The sequence below is a fragment of the Paramormyrops kingsleyae genome, chromosome 23 (genome assembly GCF_048594095.1).
Source record: "Paramormyrops kingsleyae isolate MSU_618 chromosome 23, PKINGS_0.4, whole genome shotgun sequence".
Taxonomy (NCBI): Eukaryota; Metazoa; Chordata; class Actinopteri; order Osteoglossiformes; family Mormyridae; genus Paramormyrops; species Paramormyrops kingsleyae.
Window position 1 is genome coordinate 1591294 of NC_132819.1, and position 13230 is coordinate 1604523.

General features: G+C 43.8%; 1 protein-coding gene across 4 annotated transcripts in view; it reads right to left on the bottom strand.

Moving 5' to 3' along the window:
* Window positions 1–13230, bottom strand: part of LOC111837918 (uncharacterized) — a 67004-nt gene that overhangs the window by 14318 nt on the left and 39456 nt on the right. For all 4 annotated transcript variants that reach the window (XM_072706005.1, XM_023800383.2, XM_023800381.2 and 1 more), the window contains exons 15-18: window positions 4501–4693; window positions 4336–4422; window positions 4059–4233; window positions 2745–2895 (exon numbers count right to left, since the gene is read on the bottom strand). In XM_072706005.1, coding sequence (XP_072562106.1) covers window positions 2745–2895; window positions 4059–4233; window positions 4336–4422; window positions 4501–4693 — 606 coding nt within the window. The remainder of the gene's footprint in view (window positions 1–2744; window positions 2896–4058; window positions 4234–4335; window positions 4423–4500; window positions 4694–13230) is intronic.

Here is a 13230-nt window from a genome sequence, read left to right on the forward strand (position 1 = left end):
CAGAGACTGGAGTATCTGTCCATAGGACCACAATAAGCCATACACACCATAGAGCTGGGCTTTATGGAAGAGTGGCCAGAAAAAATAAGAAGGCACGTTTTGAGTTTGCCAAAAGGCATGTGGGCGGCTCCCCAAATGTATGGAGGAAGGTGCTCTGGTCAGATGCAGTGTTGTTTTTGTGAAAATATGTTCGTCAACGAACCTTTTTGACGTGACGGAGACGAGACGCAATGTAAATGCTGGTAATGTGACGATAACTATAACGAAATATACCATGTAATATTGTTGACGAATAAAAACGAGACTAAATTTGGTTTACAAAATAAAAACTATACTAAAATGTGTCTTCATTTTCGTTGATGCGTTATTATTATTATGCAGTATTTCTGTTTCCTGTGTCTCCCATTCGGGCGCACAGATGGAGGAGAAATGCGGCCACAAAATATTGGGAAAAAACACCACAAACCTTAAAACCTTAAAAGACATCTCAAGGCATTCCACAATGACACTGAGGTAAATAAAGACATTAACGTGACGTTACTTTCTATTTTAGAAAGCTCATGCCAACTGTGGTTAACATGTTATCGTTAGCAATAGATGTTAGCCTGCTTGCTTTAGATGTTTTGGAGAAAATTATATTTCTTAAGCATGGACACTTGGCGATCTGTACAAAACATCCTTTCTGATAAGATGTCTGATAAGAATACGTGGGTAAAGGGAACACTTTGAAGTTATGTAGGCATTTTAGCAAACTAAAGCTAAGTAGCAAACTGAGAATGAGCTCAGTTGTCTCGAATCCTGGCGATCTAAACTTTCAAGCTTTCATTACTGTGTGACTAGATATATGTCTAAAGGGGTAGTGTTTGAAACATTGAAAGCGTTTTTTGGAACATCATGCGTAGGTCTGGCTTGCCAGGCTAGTTAAAAATCCACGTAGAGGTATACGCTCTGGCTACAGCTCATGTAAATACCTGCTAACTGAAATAATGTTCTTGTGGAAAGGATGTTCGTGAATGATTCAGAGCATGATGCACTTTGATTGGCATCCCTTATGGTATTATGAGGCCTATTTTTTTTGTTAAACAATTGTAGCTGAAAATAAACAGTACAACCAATAGTTTCAGTCATTGAGGGCAAAATAGGCCTGATAGCAAGGATTTATGTTACTTAATATTTACAACAGTTCGATTTTCCAGAGGCTGCATCTGTCCTGACATTGTATCTATTCGTGTGCTAGATTCCAGAAACAGCTTCAGTGAAGCAAGTCCCGTGCAAGAAGATGGACATTATTTTATTTATTTATTTTATTTAAATTTGTGTGTACTTCTAAGTTCAAACATGTTTGGTTGGCGAAATAAATGTTATAAATTCAGTGTCTTCCGTGTCTGGAATGGATGTAGAGTATTCTTCAGTCTATAAGGTAACAATAATATAATAATAAGTTGTTTTAATTGTGAAATGCATTTGACTAAAAGAAAATTTAGTTTTTGTCTATTCTACTAGGTACTTGTACTATATTGACTAGGTAAAATAGAATTGCATTACTAAAATAAAGAGACTAAAATACAATTTTCATTGACTAAAACTAGACTAAAATGTCATCAGTTTTCGTTGACTAAAACTAGACTAAAATGTCATCAGTTTTTGTTGATTAAAACTAGACAAATAGTTATGGATAATTCTGACTAAAATGCTCAGACTTTTAGTCGACTGAAACTTGACTAGACTAAAATGAGTATGGACGTGACTAAGACTAATAATAACTAAAATGACAGCTTGACGCAAAGACTAGACTAAAACTGAAATTAAGACAGGCCGCCAAAAACAGATGAGACTAAAATTGAACTTTTCGGCCACCAAGGAAAATGCTATGTCTGGTGCAAACCTAACACATCCCACCACTCCCAGAACACCATCGCGACAGTGAAACATGGTGGTGGGAGCATCATACTGTGGGGATGCAGGGATTGGGTAAACTGGTCCGAGTCGAGGGAAAGATGGATGGTGCTAAACCATCTACAGCTACAGGGATATTCTACAGCAAAACCTGTGTCAGTCTGCCTGTGATTTGAGACTGGGACAGAGGTTCACCTTCCAGCAGCACAATGACCTGAAGCATACTGCTAAAGCAACACTCGAGTGGTTTAAGGGGAAACATTTAAATGTGTTGGAGTGGCCTAATCAAAGTCCTCAATCCAATTGAGAATCTGTCAGACTTGAAGATTGCTGTTCACAAGCGAAAACCATCCAACATGAAGGAGCTGGAGCAGTTTTGCCTTGAAGAATGGGCAAAAATCCCAGTGGCAAGATGTGGCAAGCTCATAGAGACTTATCCAAAGCGACTTGCAGCTGTAATTGCCACAAAAGGTGGCTCTACAAAGTACTGACTGTAGGGGAGTTGAACAGTTATTCTCACTGAAATTTTCTGTTATTTTGTCCTAATTAAAAAGAAATACATTTTCAAAGTTGTAGGCATGTTCTGTAAATGAAATGGTGCAAACTGTCAAACAAACCATTTTAATTCCAGGTTGTGAGGCTATAAAACATGAAAAATGCCAAGGGGGGTGAATACTTTTGCGAGGCACTGTAACTGCCCTAAATTAGTCCTGAAAATCTCAAAAAGCATCTGAAACAATCCATGAGCAGCAAGTGCCTTGAGTTCATAAAAATTCTTACACATGAGCAGCTAGTCAAGTTCTGTTGTGCTTCCCCTTTGACTGCTAGTATAGAGACAGTTGGTGTACCTCTCCTCGCCCCGGGTGTAGATGGTGTTTAAGCGAGGTGGGTGCTGGCTGGGGTCCAGACTGCGGTTTGGAAGGAGTTCAGGGTAGAGGAAGACTGGCCGGGTGGCCAGCAGCCAGGCTAGCTGGGCAGGCAACACAGGGTATGAGCAAGCTGGGCGGAGAAGAGACAGCAGCAAGCCGCTACCTTATTCAACCATTCTCATATAGATATACCCGTTTCTGCTCATTCCATCTCATAAAGGGAAATCAATCAATCAACAACATCTCAAGGTGCAAAAAAGGAATATGTGACAGAAGCCTGGAGTACACACTGGATGAGATACCAGTCTATCACAGGACACACACACACAATCAGTCACTATCTGGAGTGCCGGGGGAACTTCTACCAATAAAATGAACAATATTAATCTTAGAAAAGTTATTGAACTAGGACCAGTAACTTAATTGCTAATGATGAATGTACCTAACAGATGCATCACCTTCCGCCCCACCCTGTAAGCAGATTAAAGATATTACTGCAACTAATATTTCAAAGCATATCACTCCTAAGCAAACATTCTAGCAGGAAAGAATTGAATCAAATGCTGCAATCTGTTGGTCCTGAAGAAAAACTTTTTATCAGTCTGTGGCAGAATTAAATACATAATACAACTGTCACTTACCTGAATGTTCCATTTTAATTCCACAAAATGGCAAAATAATTTTTCCCTCACTATTTTTGATTTTGATTACATTTGCCATGTGAATTATGCATGCCTTCCAGAGTACTTTTTCATGACATAGTCAAAGTCTACATATCTTTTTTCAAGGTTATGCAAACTGCATTTATTTTTTTACTACCTCTGGTTATTAAAAAGCAGTAGAAAGGCTTGGAGTAAGAAATTCAATTTTTTTGTATTGAAATACACATGTGTACTACTTGTATATAAAACACTGTCCTGTTCTGTAGTCCACTTCATGAGATACGCATCCCAAAGGGGTGCTTTGATTCAAAGGGGTTTAGGAGTTACAAGGCTCTGAATTTATATAAAATAATAATAATAATATCACTGAAACTAGACACTAATCACACTCTATTTTAATCCCCTTCTTCCTAAAAAATACCCTAAAGTATACCTGAAATGCACTTAAAGTTTAGCCTAAAGGGTGTAAAATGTTTCTACTCTCTTGCAAGACTCTCTTGATCACACCGCCACCATATTTTTTGCTTTTCAGCAAATCCTCATTTGTCATCCCAGGTTTACCAAAACAGTTTATTTACAGATGTGTTTCATAAAGGACTCACAACAGACACAGCAACACAGAGCTCCTTACCAGAGGTGGCGTGCCGTGGCTGGGACAAGGCGGTGTCAAGGGGAACAAGGTCTGTCAGCTCCTCCAGCAGGGATAATGCCCCTTGCAGGTTGCAGGCTCTGAAGGCACTAACAAAGCCAGTCTTCATCGTACCCTGAGCCTGCTCACTGCGCTGTGCAAACATCTGGAGTTCTGACTGGCCAACAAGAGTTGGAACAGATACCATAATGTTTTAATGTCACTGTTAACACAAATTAACGTGGAAAGGAGTGTACAGTGGCAGAGGGCAGACACCCACCAGGAAGACGCTCGTAGTGTCTGCCTCACTCTGTAGGGCCACCACTTGCCGGCTCAGCATGTGCACCTGAAGCAGCAGCTGTGTGTGCTTTCAGACACCAGAGATACAGTCACTGGCATGTGATGATGACTGATCACCTAATCACGCGACAAATTCAGGACCTACCTGCTGCACCTGCTGCTGCAGCTGCTGTTTCTGAACGCGGCTTAGTATGAGGGGGCGGGATGGGGCTGGGGGCACAATTGGAAGGGGCGGAGCCTGACTCCCCAGCTGAGCCCGACGCTTCCGCAGGGCCTCTAGCTGCTCCTTCACTGTGCGGTGCTGCTCCTTGAGCAGGTGGACCAGAGGCTCCTCGAATCTGTGGTCAGCAGACACACCAGTTCTATTTATGGTGTTTAATTAAAACTCATACACATAAAAACCACATGCGCATATGCTCTCATGAGCAGAAAACCCATACTCACTACACACTCACATCTGCACAACACTCACTTGCTCAGCTTTAAATTAGTCTCAAATTCCCAGACCACATGCACGTATCCTCTCTACGCATCACTCAATCACTTTACAGGTTTAGTTTTGAGACTTTAGAGGTGGGGACAGTGGAATCCTGTGATTGGCTGATTGCTTTGGAAGAAGATGAAGATGATTATCATTGACCAGTCGATAGAGAACAACCAGTTTCATGCTCTGTCATGATGTTGGAGCAAGGAAATTAACATCTTTCCTATTTTAATAATGCACATTCAAGGTAGTAATCAGAATCATACACATATGATTCAGAATATATTACTTAATGATTTGTTGATACTGGCTGATACACACACCAACATGAATAAAGGGGGTTTTTCTTCCACTTCAGATTTGCATACACATTTCAATAAATAAATAGACTTTCAAAACAGGCAACTTGCAAAACAAAAGAGTAATAGACGTCATCAGGTCTGCAATAGAGAACTGTACAAGGGGTGATGAAAAGTGCTGGAAACCTATCTATGGAAGTTTTGCTTGTTATAACATGCTTAATCCTACAAATATTCCATTTGGACATTCTGTACATATGCTCTATACTCAAAACAGAAAATGATACATATTAATGCTGCACACTTTGACAACATTACCTTGTCAACGTGCACTGAAAGTGCGATATTAGAACTGATGAAATTGGGTTAACACTAGCCCGAGATATAACTAGTATCAGGGGAGCACTGCTCCCAGGATTTAAACTTGTTCATTGACGTAGGAAGAAATATGCCTTGTTTTTCACAGTTTTAAGTTTTTCACTTTTACAAACGTGGACAAATTTGTTGCCACCCTTACAGCTCATTGAAACAATGCTTCATTTCTCCTGAAAAGTGATTCAATTAAAAGCAATTGTCTAATGTATACCTGCATGCCTTTAGTATGTGATAGAGTAAACCAATAAAATTGAAATGAAAAATTTTAATAGAAAAAGAAATGATTTGTTGTTTATTTTACAAATATGCTAAAATAGTATGAACATATTTGGTCGTGGAGGCAGCTTGGCATCAATTTTTAACTCACTGTTAAAAATTTAACCCAAGTTTATAAAAGATTTTACTTTTGTAGCAATGCTAATTCACATGGTGTGCAACCTGCCCATCTATATTCTTTAGTTCAGACCAACGGAGTCATACAGTTAATTGCTGACTGAATTCGAGAAACTTTGACTTAATAATTAACTTAGAGAATATTGTAATACTTAGAGATTTCTATATATAGGTGGACATAGAGACTGAACTTCAGCAAAAGTTTCCTGTCCCTCCTGGACTCCGTTAAATGTTACAAACATGCAGTGGTGGAGGAAGTACTGAAGCTTAGTACTTAAGTAAAAGTACAAATATCCTGCAAAATACACTCACCTAAAGGATTATTAGGAACACCATACTAATATGGTGTTTGACCCCCTTTCGCCTTCAGAACTGCCTTAATTCTACGTGGCATTGATTCAACAAGGTGCTGAAAGCATTCTTTAGAAATGTTGGCCCATATTGATAGGATAGCATCTTGCAGTTGATGGAGATTTGTGGGATGCACATCCAGGGCACGAAGCTCCCGTTCCACCACATCCCAAAGATGCTCTATTGGGTTGAGATCTGGTGACTGTGGGGGCCATTGTAGTACAGTGAACTCATTGTCATGTTCAAGAAACCAATTTGAAATGATTCGAGCTTTGTGACATGGTGCATTATCCTGCTGGAAGTAGCCATCAGAGGATGGGTACATGGTGGTCATAAAGGGATGGACATGGTCAGAAACAATGCTCAGGTAGGCCGTGGCATTTAAACGATGCCTAATTGGCACTAAGGGGCCAAAAGTGTGCCAAGAAAACATCCCCCACACCATTACACCACCACCACCAGCCTGCACAGTGGTAACAAGGCATGATGGATCCATGTTCTCATTCTGTTTACGCCAAATTCTGACTCTACCATTTGAATGTCTCAACAGAAATCGAGACTCATCAGACCAGGCAACATTTTTCCAGTCTTCAACTGTCCAATTTTGGTGAGCTCGTGCAAATTGTAGCCTCTTTTTCCTATTTGTAGTGGAGATGAGTGGTACCCGGTGGGGTCTTCTGCTGTTGTAGCCCATCCGCCTCAAGGTTGTGCGTGTTGTGGCTTCACAAATGCTTTGCTGCATACCTCGGTTGTAACGAGTGGTTATTTCAGCCAAAGTTGCTCTTCTATCAGCTTGAATCAGTCGGCCCATTCTCCTCTGACCTCTAGCATCAACAAGGCATTTTCGGCCACAGGACTGCCGCATACTGGATGTTTTTCCCTTTGCACACCATTCTTTGTAAACCCTAGAAATGGTTGTGCGTGAAAATCCCAGTAACTGAGCAGATTGTGAAATACTCAGACCGGCCCGTCTGGCACCAACAACCATGCCACGCTCAAAATTGCTTAAATCACCTTTCTTTCCCATTCTGACATTCAGTTTGGAGTTCAGGAGATTGTCTTGACCAGGACCACACCCCTAAATGCATTGAAGCAACTGCCATGTGATTGGTTGATTAGATAATTGCATTAATGAGAAATTGAACAGGTGTTCCTAATAATCCTTTAGGTGAGTGTATGTACTCAAGTAAAAGTAGAAGTGCTACATCAACAATCTTACTTAAGTGAAAGTACTAAGTACTTACTTTTAAATTTACTTTAAAGTATTTTTTTTAAGTAAAAGTACCCAAACAATGGTTTGTCTCAACGTCAGGGGTGTGTCATTTTGTAAAAGAATAGTAGATATACTGACTTACGCCTCTACCGATGTCATTGCTCGTAAAAATTACAAGCAACTATATGTGTATTGGAAAGTTTGGTGTGCTTATTGTGTGTGCACTGTGCAATGCTGTGTGTACCCTAACTTAGAATTATGTGGATGACAAGTTATCTACTAGGTATTACCCACTAATATACCATTAAGATAAACCAATCAGGACATGATATATCTTTAAATCATTTATGTACTTGCAAAACTATTCAACACATCAGCCATCATTGGAATTAATAAAGCCACCTGATTGGTAGGAAATGGCAAACAGCGCCAGAACACAATAGGCTAACTATTTTTTCATGCAAGATTTTGAGGAAATTGTTTTCATAAAATGTAACGACTAACAGCATAAATTGTAGAAATGTAGTGGAGTAGAAAAGTACAGATAATTGCCGCAAAATGTAATGGAGTAAAATAAAAAGTATGCATTATTATTATTACTTAAGTAAAGTACAGATACGTAAAAATGTACTTCAGTACAGTAATGAAGTACAAATACTTTGTTACATTCCACCACTGCAAACATGTAACTGGACCAGCGCATGTTCACAATACACTAGACTTGATTATCACTCACAGAGTTTATGTTCATTATGTATCTGTCTGTCCAATGAATAAGCCGGCTTAATGAATAATCACCTTTGTGATTGAGCAACCATCTTCGACTGTGGCAGAGAATATTATTATGACATTTAAATGATAGAAATTCCCTATGATTTATTAATGCACAAGTAGTGTGAACTGCGAGATAAGGTTTCCAAAACAGAGACAGTCTGTCGGAGAATTCATAGCACATTGTCCTTCTGAATGTTATAAGGCTGATTTAAGCTTCTGCATCAACTCTAAGCTGTACTGCAGTACTCTACACTAGGTCTGTGCGATATGACGATATACACAATATTACCAAAAGTACTGGGATACCGGCCATTACACGCACAAGAACTTTAATGACATCCCATTCTTAATACAAAGGCTTTAATATGGAGTTGGCCCACCCTGTGCAGCTATAACAGCTTCAACTCTTCTGGGAAGGCTGTCCACAAGATTTAGGACTGTGTTTATGGGAATTTTTGACTATTCTTCCAGGAGAGCATTTGTGAGGTCAGGCACTAATGTTGGACGAGAAGGCCTGGTTCACAGTCTCCGCTTTAATTCATCCCAAAGGTGTTCTATTGGGTTGAGGTCAGGGCTCTGTGCAGGCCAGTCAAGTTCCTTCACCACAGACTCCATGTCCTTATGGATCTTGCTTTGTGCACTGATGTGCAGTCATGTTGGAACAGGAAGGGGCCATCCTAAACTGTTCTCACAAAATTGGGAGCATGAAATTATCCAAAATGGGTATGAATGCTGCAGCATTAAGTGTTTCTTTCACTGGAACCAAGGGGCCAAGCCCAACCCCTGAAAAACAACCCCACACCATAATCTCCCCTCCACCAAACTCTACACATAGCACAATGCAGTCAGGTAAGTACTGTTCTCCTGGCAACTGCCAAACCCAGACTCGCCCATCGGATTGCCAGACAAAGTGTGATTTGTCACTCCAGGGAACATATCTCCCCTGCTCTATAGTCCAATGGTGGCGTGCTTTACACCACTGCATCCGGCACTTTGTATTGCACTTGTTAATGTAAGGCTTGGATGCAGCTGCCCAGCCATGGAAACCCATTCCATGAAGTTCCCTACGCACTGTTCTTGAGCTAATCTGAAGGCCACACAAAGTTCGGAAGTCTGTAGCTGTTGACTCTGCAGACAGTTGGAAACTTCTGCAAACTGTGCACCTCAGCATGCATTGCCCTCGCTCTGTGATTTTATGTGTCTTATCACTTCATTGCTGAGTTGGTGTTGTTCCCAGTTGCTTCCACTTTGTTAAACTACCACTAACAGTTGACCATGGAATATTTAGTAGCAAGGAAATTTCACGAATGGACTCATTGCACAGTTGGCATCCTATCATGGTACCATGCTTGAATTCACTGAGCTCCTGAGAGTGACCCATTCTTTCGCAAATGTTTGTAGAAGTGGTCTGCCTGCGGCTAAGGATGTGATTCGAACACCTGAATTCAATGATTTGGAGGGATGTCTAAGGAGACTTTTCCACTGCACAAAGTACGGTACTTTCGCTTTTCCATTGACTTCCGGTCGAGTACCAGTACCGAAAGTTCCAGTACCAAAAATGCCAAACCAGCTGGGTACTTCTTTGGTACTTTGGTACTTTGGGGTGGGACTTGCAAAAGTATTTGCTGTCGATTGGTTATGCAATCCGCTGAAACACAAAATACACACAGCGAACAACGAGAAACAAAATAAATATAAATATAAAATATAATCGCTCAGGTGAGGGTGTCTGATGATCTAAGACCCGAAACACCCTGTGACCCTGGGTTCATCACTGAGGATGTGTCCAAGCTGCATCACTAAGGTGTTTCTTATAACTATCCTTCTGGCACAGCCAGTGACATCCAGGAAAGGCTGGATGACGACTACGAACAGTGTAGTGACGGCTGGAGAGACAGTGAACAGCTCGGAGAGACGGCAACCGGGGCAGCGAGGGTTAGCACCCCAAGCTGCAGCTCCCGTGAGGGAGCACCCAACTAAGCTACAGAAAGCCCTAATGAAAGATACCCCCAGGGGTGCCCGAGAGGGGGGGAGGATGAGCACCCCACACGGACGGACCTTCTGGTGCAGAACATGAGCAATGGACTAACGACAATGAGAGTAACCTGTATGTGTGGCAAAAGCTGCAAGAACCTGAAAGGTCTGAAGATCCATCAGACGAAGATGGGCTGTATGAGGAGGGAGCAAGCTGAACAACGCACAGAGGCAGTGCAAAGCATGGCCCCTGGTGAGACGGAGGAGGAGCAGGACCCGGAGTCAACCCACAGTGTTCAGAACCTCCAAGCTCAGCGTGCTCCACCCAACAATCCATCCGAACATCGCAGGGTCTTGTGGCCAGCAGCACACAAGGACCCTGAGTGACGCCAGTTCGACGAAGATGTAGATGGTGCCTTGGAAGCATCATCGAAAGGGAATGTGGACCAGCAGCTCCAAACGATGTGCAACTTCATCATCTGCATCAGTGCTAAGCGGTTTGGTATCAAACAGCCAAAGGCCAAGACCACAGCTAGACCCAATAGGCGAGAGAACAAGATCACTGCACTCAGGAGAGACTTGAAGTCCCTGAAACAACGTTTTAAGAAGGCGAGTGGGGAAGAAAAGCCCGCCCTGGCTGAGCTCCGGGACATCCTCAGGAAAAAGCTCATCTCCCTACGGCGTGCTGAGTGGCACAGGAGGAAGGGTAGAGAGAGGGCCCGCAAGCGCACTGCCTTCATAGCTAACCCTTTTGGGTTTACGAAGAAGCTGCTAGGGCAGAAGCGGAGTGGGACCCTCATGTGCCCAGAAGACGACATCAACCGCCATCTATCTGAAACATACAGCGACCGGCAGAGGGAGGAAGACCTGGGCCCCTGCAGAGAACTAATTTCACCACCACTACCATCCAGCCAGTTCACCACCGAAGAGCCAATGCTGGCAGAGGTCAAGAACACGGTCAGGGCAGCACGGACCAGTGCAGCACCAGGGCCGAGTGGCGTGCCATACAAAGTGTACAAGCACTGCCCAAGACTTCTACAGAGGCTGTGGAGAATCATCAGGGTAGTATGGCGAAGAGGCAGGGTAGCCAAGCAGGCATGCTGAAGGTGTGTGGATACCAAAGGAGGAAAACGCAGTTTCGTACCATCTCACTGCTTAGCGTAGAGGGCAAGATCTTCTTCAAGATCCTCGCCAATCGCATGACCAATTTCCTCCTGAGGAATTCCTACATTGACACTAGCGTGCAGAAGGGAGGAGTTCCAGGTTTCCCAGGCTGCATTGAACACACTGGAGTGGTCACCCAGTTGATCCGAGAGGCCAGAGAGAACCGAGGAGATTTGTCAGTCATCTGGCTGGACCTGGCAAATGCCTACGGATCAATTCCCCACAAGCTGGTGACAAAAGCCTTGACGATGCACCATGTTCTGCAGAAGATCAGATCTCATACAGGACTATTACAGTAGTTTTAGTATGAGATTCACATCTGGATCTATAACATCAGCATGGCACTGTCTAGAAAAAGGCATCATCACTGGGTGCACTATATCAGTGACGCTGTTTGCCCTAGCGATGACCATGCTTGTCAAGGCGGCAGAAGTGGAATGCAGAGGGCCTCTCTCCAGATCTGGTACTCGCCAACCGCCAATCAGAGCCTTTATGGATGACCTAACAGTCACAGCAACATCAGTGCCAGGGTGTCGCTGGCTCCTTAAAGGTCTAGAAAGGCTAACATCTTGGGCGAGAATGACATTTAAGCCAGCTAAATGCCGGTCCCTTGTGTTGAGGAAGGGGAGAGTTGGGGACAAATTCCGCTTCCACATGAACGGTCTCCAAATATCATCATTGACGGAGAAGCCGGTGAAGAGCTTGGGGAAGCTCTTTGACGTGACTTTGAGAGACACAGTAGCAATCCAGGCCATGCACGCAGAGCTGGAAACCTGGCTTGCAGCAGTGGACAGGGCAGGCCTCCCCGGGAAATTTAAAGCCTGGATATATCAGCATGGCATTCTGCCAAGGCTTTTGTGGCCACTGTTGATGTACCAGGTCCCAATAACGACGGTGGAGACCCTGGAGAGGAAAATCAGCCAGTTCCTGCGCAGGTGGCTGGGCCTGCCGAAGAGCCTGAGCTGCATTGCCCTGTATGGGCACACCAACAAGCTCCAGCTCCCGTTCTCAGGCCTCACAGAGGAATTCAAAGTAACAAGAGCCAGGGAGGTGTTACTGTACAGAGACTCATCCGACACCAGAGTCTCCTCTGCAGGCATAGAGGTCAGGACTGGAAGGAAGTGGAGGGCGCAGGAGGCAGTCCAGCTGGCAGAGGCAAGGTTGCGGCATGGTGTGCTAGTAGGGTCTGTGGCGGTTGGGCGAGCAGGACTCGGCTGCCATAAAACGCCGCACTATGACAAAGCGCAGGGGAGGGACAGACGGCAGATGATTCAGGACGAGGTTCGAGCAGAGGTGGAAGAGGAGCGGCGCAGTAAAACGGCGGCTATGCATCAGCAGGGAGCTTGGATAAATTGGGAACATGCACTGACTCGGAAAATCACCTGGTCAGAACTTTGGAGGTCAGAGCCAGCAAGACTCAAGTTTCTGATCCAGTCAGTGTATGATGTCCTACCGAGCCCAGCCAATCTGCATTGCTGGGGGCTAGCGGAAGCACCATCTTGTCCTCTGTGCCCTGCAAGAGGGTCGCTGGAGCACATCTTGAGCTGCTGCCCGAAAGCACTGGGAGAGGGGAGGTACCGATGGCACCATGACCAGGTGCTGAAGGCAGTAGCTGACACCGTCTGTGCCGGAATCCAGCAAAGCAAGCGCCAGCCCATAGCAAGGCCAAACATTGTTTTCGTCAGGGCCGGGGAGAAGCTTCAGTCACAGTCAAAGGCCCCAGCTGGTCTGCTATCCTCAGCAGGTGACTGGCAGCTGAAGGCGGACCTGGGGAGGCAACTGAAGTTTCCAGACCACATCATCAGCACAACACTCAGGCCAGACATGGTCCTAACATCAGAGAGTACA